Source organism: Artemia sp. Qi Xiang Cuo, chromosome 2, assembly GCF_049724085.1.
Source record: "Artemia sp. Qi Xiang Cuo chromosome 2, ASM4972408v1, whole genome shotgun sequence".
Classification (NCBI taxonomy): domain Eukaryota; kingdom Metazoa; phylum Arthropoda; class Branchiopoda; order Anostraca; family Artemiidae; genus Artemia; species Artemia sp. Qi Xiang Cuo.
In genome coordinates, this window is record NC_142795.1 from 2,373,691 (window position 1) to 2,381,962 (window position 8,272).

At 35.7% G+C, this 8,272-nt stretch overlaps 1 protein-coding gene across 1 annotated transcript in view; it reads right to left on the reverse strand.

Moving 5' to 3' along the window:
* Nucleotides 1-8,272, reverse strand: part of LOC148954795 (moesin/ezrin/radixin homolog 1-like) — a 91,940-nt gene that overhangs the window by 12,220 nt on the left and 71,448 nt on the right. Inside the window, exons 5-6 of the mRNA XM_089105158.1 lie at nt 4,516-4,704; nt 474-560 (exon numbers count right to left, since the gene is read on the reverse strand). Of these exons, the coding sequence (XP_088961284.1) occupies nt 474-560; nt 4,516-4,704 (276 nt within the window). The remainder of the gene's footprint in view (nt 1-473; nt 561-4,515; nt 4,705-8,272) is intronic.

An 8,272-nucleotide genomic window follows, 5' to 3' on the forward strand; every position in this document is an offset into this window, starting at 1 on the left:
CTCCTCCTCCCTCCCTAAGCTCTTCAAAGCTTCACTGTTTATCCCCTCCCGTGAAGTTAAAACTTTCGTTAGTTCCTCTTTTATGACCTACTCCCACTTCATTCGGGGACGACCTTCTTTATGTTTGGCACCCAGAAAGATGGTCAAAAATCTTTAGCAATCCTATATTAGAACAGACTTAGTAATATTTGTTTCTAAATAAAGACAGGTTATGTTCGAGGAGTTTCGTTCATTCCTTTAGGGCACTAAACCCTATTTTTAGGAAACTTCTCATGAATAAACACATTGCAACATTAGAAAGCTTGGTCATTTAAGAAAAAATATTGTTTTTCCTATATGCAAGCTCTTTCGCTGAAAAAAAAAAACAACAACAACAAAAAAAAAGGTAATTGTGAAGTTTTTAGATCTCACAAGATGTAATATAATAATAAAAGAACGATATATCTGTAGTACATAAAAAAAGGGGAACTTACAGCATGTTCTTCAACGTGATGGTGTTTGGGTGTTGTTGTGGCAGCGATAAGCTCCTCTTGACGACGTCGAGCTTCTTCTACTTCCTCCTAAAAATGAATTTGGTTTTGTTAATTTTGTAGTTCTTTATATATGTACTTTATGAGTTTTTGTCATTTCTACTGACATAAATCATAGCATTATTGTGGCATTGAACAATAAGCTGACTGACTTAACAAACTGGCTTAATTGAACGAAGTTACGACTGGTGCTTGTCTATTTAAGGGTGAGTGGGAGGGGGGGGGGAATTAAAACCAGTTTAAGAGAATCGAAAAGGTCAAATTCCGTGCTTCCATTCTTTTTTATACCTTGCGGATTCGGCCATAGTATATTTGGTCCTGACCCAACCTAGCCCCAAATTCATAATCATAACATCTTCAGGTCCTTAGAGCAATTCTGTAAGCTGATCATACACTATTATGAGTTTTATAGCGATGATTACCCTCTTTTAACTGAAGGGTATTAAAGTAAATACCGGAACGAATATTTATTTCGTCCTTGGCCCAACTTCAAATAGGGCCCAGCACTGGAAGCAAAATTAGGGTATGGACGAAATTCAGGCAAAATCATCTGTTATAGCGTAAATTTTGTGTTGCATGTGACGCGTAGTAACAAGATAGTAGATAATTCTCACGAACTATCAGGAAGAATGAATTTTCGTCTGTCCACGCGAAAGTCTACACTAACCCTAAAGCATTTAAGGTAAGCAAGCTCCCCTACTTTACTCCTGCAAAGGTTCAAACAAATCACACTAGCTAAGAGGGGAAATGCTTTTGCCCAGATGGGTTGGGCTTAAGGCTTTATCTGATCCTTGGGTTTCAGGTACTTTTTGCCCACCTAAAATACCCAACGACCTCGAAACCACAGTAAATGCACGAAGCAATGTCGGTTCTTTGCCTTGTGGTGTCTACCCATGATAGCTATAAAACATTTTCTATACCCTCATTTGTCGGGTGATACAACACATGCAGATGGTAGGAAACAACCTATCTTCATTTGTTTTTATCTCTTAATTCTCCTTAACGTTACAGTTAAATTATTCTGTCATGATATTAGACTGACGAGTGTACAGTATGACAGTATTTTACAGTTATTGACCGTTCTTTTCTAATCTTTATATTTGTCTGAAAAGAACACCAATTCGGCCATTTGAGCTTATTAAACTTAGGCCGTCTTACAGAGGGTGGTGGACCAACTAACCAATAGCGTTTCTTGGCTCGACAGCATACAAAGTAGGCGCAAGATTGATTTAACAGCTTCCGAACAAATAAGCAATAGATATTTGAAACGTCTAGATAGCTTTGGAAACCCATGTCTTTTTCTTTTATTGATCTCATTCTCTCCCTTCCCAATCCCATAACTCATTTCTAATATTACTTGGCTTAGAATCTGTTGATGAGTAGATCATTTCCAAGAAATTACGGGAAGGGAACGGTCAATATCAAATGATAAAACTAAGAACGATCAGAAACAAACTTATTTCCACCATAGGAGAAACCATTCAGGCATAGATTGACCATTACCGCTGTTGCAGATTTCTTCCGCTGATCATAAGAAATCGTAAATAGGTACACAGAGAGAATCAATATTTATTATATCTTATCTTTAAAAATTCTATCAGAGTAACTAAATCTATCAGAATTCTATCAAAGGAACGGTGTATATCACTCAAAAGAACAAAGTGTCGAAACTTATACATCAGATGGTACCTGCGTTCTTTGAGGGTTGGGATTTGTAGAGTTGCGAGGGCAGATCCCTAAGTGACATATTTAGTTCCTAGGATAATTTTTAATGCCCTTTTTTTTTGCATTTTTTCAATTTCCCACCGGAAAAAGCGGAAAACCGCTTTTAGTAGAGCGGAGACCAACTTATCCTACAACGTCGGAAGTGCTAAATCTTGTTATACCCATCCTATTATGCCTATTCTGACGCTGTTTCATAGGCTTTATAAACTTCTGGAAATGAAGATTATCAAGTAGTCATGTCTATTTCTCAAAAGATGTAACACCCATGTGAACAAAGAAGAGAATGTGTGATGTAAGAGATGTAACACCCGTGTGAACGTTTGACTTTGTAACGCTGCCTCTTAGCTAGCGTAACAAAATCACACGACAATCAAAATTTTTCTGATCAATCAAACACCGACATTTGACGATATTAAAGATCAAATGAAACCCAACAATTATCGAAAATAAGGTATAGGAGGCTATTGCACTAACTCCTTGGGGATCTATGATGGCTAAGAATGACTATGGGGTTATATATTTGTAACTTTTTCACGTTCTTATTTATGTCTTGTCTATATATATTTTTTTTAGTTTTCTAGTCAAATTAGGCAACATAGTAACTGTCTATGTCGGCTAAGAACAGAAAATCGATCATTTTTTTTTTAATAAGTTAGGATAGTAGACTTCAACCGATTAGCATTTTACCAAGACAGGAGAGCTAACAATTAAGAATTTTCATTAGATAATAAATAAGATACATTCAAATTAATTTAACCTACGTGGGAGGGAAAAAAAAACAACTCAGTTTTCAGTAGATCCCATTCCTTATTTTGTTTAGCAAAAAATCCAAAATAGGACAAAACGGAAATGCAATCGGAATTGAGCTCTCAGCTGGAATGCTCACTTTTTTTCCCCGTGAGTCGGGTGACAAACCAGAGTCGGGTCTATTACTGGATGGCGCTGGAAGCCCAAAGCTGGATAGTGAAAGTAATCTCTAAAATTTGCTTTTTGGGTCAAGATGCTCTGTGCTCAAAAGCTTGAGTAGAGACTCGAGAGCAATTTGAAATGCGAAATTGATCAGAATTCATAATGCAGCAACGGACATAGCAAAATGACTCAAAGCATAGCAGATATTTAACTTATAGAAATTGAAGACCAAAGCAATCTAATCTATATTCAACCAGGAAATAACTGTCATTAAATCTCGTACAATTTTGAAAAAAAGAAAAAACAACGAATTATCGAAGTTTTGCTTTTATATGAAAAACATATTTTATTTTCGTATGTTTATATTACCATATTTTGAGATATTCAGGATGCAAAGGGTCCTTTACCCCAATCACTACCCCCTTCTTCCAGATGAATTGCAAATTTTGTCAAAACTTTACAGCTAATAGCTAACTGATCTAACTAATATTTCTCTATAGTCCAGTAACCTAAGCTACAGCTACATTTTTTGATAACATACAAGACAGCTACAAGACAAACAAATTGATAACATAAGTCATTTCGATTTTTTTTTTTTTTTTTTTTGGCCAAAACCATTGACAAAATGCAAAAATTAATAGAAAACATCATTTTCGTAAAATATTAATCGTTAATTGCTCCTTTTTTATTAACGAAGTCTTATTTATTCTTGTACGTTTGTACACTTCCAATAGTATACATTTACAGAATTACGAAGAGTAGTCAGGGCTGCCGGATAAAGTACAATGCCAAAATAGTATTTTCTGTTAGGATTTAAGACTGGATTAGTATTTCAACCTACCGGGTTTTTTGTACTTTTTTTTTCGATGACATGTATAACAAAATTAGAAAATAGTTATAACTATTTTCTTTAATTTTAATTTTTAACTACCAATAAAAATAGAGCGGAACTTAATTTTATCAGCATCAAGTTCTTTTTCTCTAACTTTTTGAAAATAGACAGTCTTGTTGATTTTTACACAAATATACAAAAACGATATTAATTTGGCAGTCAATTTTTGAATGCAACCCAACTAGCTTAAACTAATAGTTACAATTATAAGAAAAACTTGCCCAATTATTAAAAGATGAATTGAGGCCACTTCATTTAGATCAAATTTTTACCACTTGTAACAAAAAATCGTTTTAGTTATACTGTGGAGTTAATTAGGTATGATAAAAAAACAAAAAACACTGGTTGTATAAGGAAGGGTTGACTTAAATTGTAGGGGGTTGAGCTATGGGGAATAGAGTCGGATGAGCTGAGTTCAATGGGATTAAGTCACCTGGAGAGTAAATTTAAATACATCACCTGGAGCCTTTTGGTTTCTTCATCCTTGAGCCTTACTTCTTCGTGGATACGTTCCACCTCAATTTGTTTCAACCTTATCTCTTCATCTAATTTGGCCTTTTCGGCAGCTTCCATCTCTTTCGATTCTTCTAAACGCTTCATCATTTCGGTCAATTCACGACGGCTGCTCTCAAGCTCGTCTTTAGCCAACTAAAACAGAAGGATTTACAGATAACAGATATCCCACTATGACACAATTATTACTACGATTTTGGCTGCCAAGAAGGGGAGTAGAGGGGTTTAAGATTCCGCAATTGAAAACACAAAAGAAAATCTTGATATCTAGACACATACTGTTTCTTACTTTTGAAAACTACTGTAGCCCAACGCAACTTAAACCCACTCCCATCCGTCCCCACCCCAAGGGTTCGACAGGAACTACATCTTCATTTTGTAACTATTGTTACCATCGATTCAAAATAAAATCAATGTAAAAAAAACCTTTATATCTAAGCACGCCGTGTCTCTTACTTTTGGAGAATACTACAACCCAAAGCAACCTAACCCCCTTCCGTCCCCCCACCCCCGGATTTCCACTGGAACCAAATCTTCATTTTGTAACTAATGTTACCATCAACTAAAAGCCAGGGTATTCGGGGTGGGGCATCCCATCACACCCCTGCCCCTTGGCTCCGATCTTATGACACCCATAATAAATACTAAGTTTTCTGTTCGTGTATCCTAAAAAAAATGAAAACTTTATAAAAAAAAAAGAGACAAACAATTACTTAATCTCGCTAATTTGGCTACAGCTGATGGTGGCACCTGACACGATTTCTCTGATGACTATAGCCCAGCCCAGCCTAACACTTCCCCCATTGTTTCTAATCAAAGACCTGCATTGTCCACACTGTAAGTAATGCATAACTTTGCCTTTTCCGTTTTTGCAATCCGGGTTTATCAAGGAATATTGACCCTGTTTACGCTTAAATCCTTGCTAACCAGAGAAGAAGAGAGCCAGGAAAAGAGAAAAACAAAATAAGTTCTCCAACTGCAATGTTCCAGCCGCAAATTCACAATGTTTGTCACGAAGGTCTACTTTGGAACTGATTCCAAGCTAGAGCGCTTACGACTAAAAGCCGACCGGTTTTGAGAACCAGCTGGTTAGAAAATCTACCATTCACCGATTTTTCTTTTCTTTTACGCTGAACGATTTTGATTTGCTTCAAAAACTTTGGAAAATTATGACTTTGAGTCAGCTGACGTTACAAGAACTGTTAAATCATTACTATTTTTATTAACTAAATATTATTACTATTACTATTTTTTACTATTACTATTATTACTATTACTATTACTAAAGTCAACTGACATTACAAATACTTTCTAGAATCGGATCACAACAGTTCTTCACCCTATCATCGCAATTTCCTTATCGAAAAGGCACCACCAACTACCTTAGCTAAAACACACAAAAATTATTCTAAACTATAATCTATACTTGGTAATAGGGATAAATTTGGAATCAATTTTTTTTTAAAGACAAAGCAAAGAGTAAACACCATGATTAGCAGCAGGAGAGAAAGGTTCATGCCCCTAAGCTTAAATAGGGTTGGGAGGGGGTATGATTTGAATGAAAACCATAGGAAATTCTGGCTCAAACTACGAATAATCTTTCATATAAATGTCTAGTTAGAGACTGTATCATTACTTCATATTTCTATAAAGAGATGCACTTATCATTTACATCGTTCGTGCAGAAAACGATTTTTTTCAAATGTATAAACCCATTTATAAATGTACGTTTTGAGTGAGAAGTTTTGAAGAGAAATTGTCAGGTCACCGATATTTGGATCCTTAGGGATTGGAAAAAGACATATCCGTCTTTTTTGCAAAATTGATATTTTGAAATACTATTCAAAATATCAATCTAAAATTTTTTATAAAAACAAATGTCAATAAAAGAATTTTATAAAAGCCTACAAGCCTAATGAAAGACGTCACAACTGCAAAAATACACAAGTCGCCAATTTGAATGATTTTGTTAAATAACTGTTAAGAACAATTAAAATTAATACAATACCTAGTTCTACTTGTATATATTTTACTCCCTTTCGTAACAGGGGAAGGAGGACGAGGACCATTCGAATAATTTCGAGCTGAAATGACAAATGCCCGCATTGCAAGTTGCAAAAATTACAAATTTTTGCTAGCATTATAGAATTTATTTCCTTCCTTACAGACTAACTTCGATGTCTAGTATTAAGAAGGTTAGCGAAGAAGAGTTACTACGAATTAATTTGTTAAGAGTTCCTAAGTGTTAAGAAGCTTAGTCTAGTTAAGATAGAGTTAGAAAGCTATTGTCAAGAATTTATTTTTCATTTACTCGTTTTGTGTACTTAAGCCCCTTTATTTGGAGCTTATATACTTTGTTACAGCTTTAGGGCCTTCGTGATTGGCAAGCTCGCCGGGAAGGAGTAGCCTCACAGCAGTTTGAACCTCTCTGCTAGTGATGGTGGACCTCTTGTTGTAGTGAGATAGACGAGAGGCCTCCGCGGCAATCCTTTCAAAAATATCGTTAACAAAGCTGTTCATGATAACAAAAGAAAATAGGTAATTTTTTTGTTTAGTGCACTGAAGTATGCCATCAGAAATGCGCGTTGCGTTCAAAATGTTATTATACAACGATTTTTACATGGATATAATCTAAATGTTCGCATTTTAGCTTCTTATTTTGAACCTAGTATAATTTGACCCTCTTATTCTGTAATTTTATTGTTGGTACAATTTATTTATTTCAATAACGTTCACTTAACTACAATTTCCCCCCTAAATCTGCCCCCCCACCAATTCTACTCTCTCTCTCTCTCTCTCTCTCTCTCTCTCTCTCTCTCTCTCTCTCTCTCTCTCTCTCTCTCTCTCTTTCAAAATTGTTCCAGATTCAATTGTTGTTCGATTTATTTTATGTTCACAATAGTGTTATTCGATTTCCTTATAAAATATTGCGTCCTGAAGCTTTATATACATAATTATTGTAAATAAAAAAGTTCTACCCCAGTCTACTGAAAATTTTAAATCGAAGTCAGAAGACTTTTCCTTTCTTCCTTTTTCTAAGGTCAAAATTTCTGGCTTTATACAGAAATTCTGTCTTGGTAAAAAGGATGTTGGGAAGACATGGAAAATTATTAATTCTGTACTTAAACCTACTCCCCCTCCGCCTTCAGTTCCAACAACGCTGATTGTTGACGTTAAAACTGTCCAAGGATAAGAAAATGTTCAGCTAGAGCTTACGTCTTATTTTTGCTAATATAGCAAAAGCAACTGCTTCCTCTGTGAGCTCTACAACTCTTCGTTGCGATTTCAGAGCCTATCTTGGACCCCCATGTTTAAAGTCAATGGTCTTGAACCCTGTTTCTGAGTTTGAGGTAGCTCGGATCGTAAATGCACTTAAAGGTTCATCGTCTTCAGGGCCAGACAGAATTCCTACAAGGGTTATCCGTGCCGTTCTTCCCGCTATTCTGTCACCATTGACTAAGCTTGTCAATCTGTCTTTCGTGAATGGAATTTTCCCTGAATCACTCAAGCGAGCTAAGGTTATAGTGCTGTATAAAGGTGGGTCCTGGAGTGATCCTGCTAATTATAGGCCAATTTCTCTTCTATCGGTTTTCAGCAAAATTTTTGAGAAGGCTATGCTATCCAGGCTTCTTAGTTTTCTGGATGTCAAAAAATTTTTCCATGATTTCAAGTTTGGATTCCGGGCGAATCACTCTACAGAGCA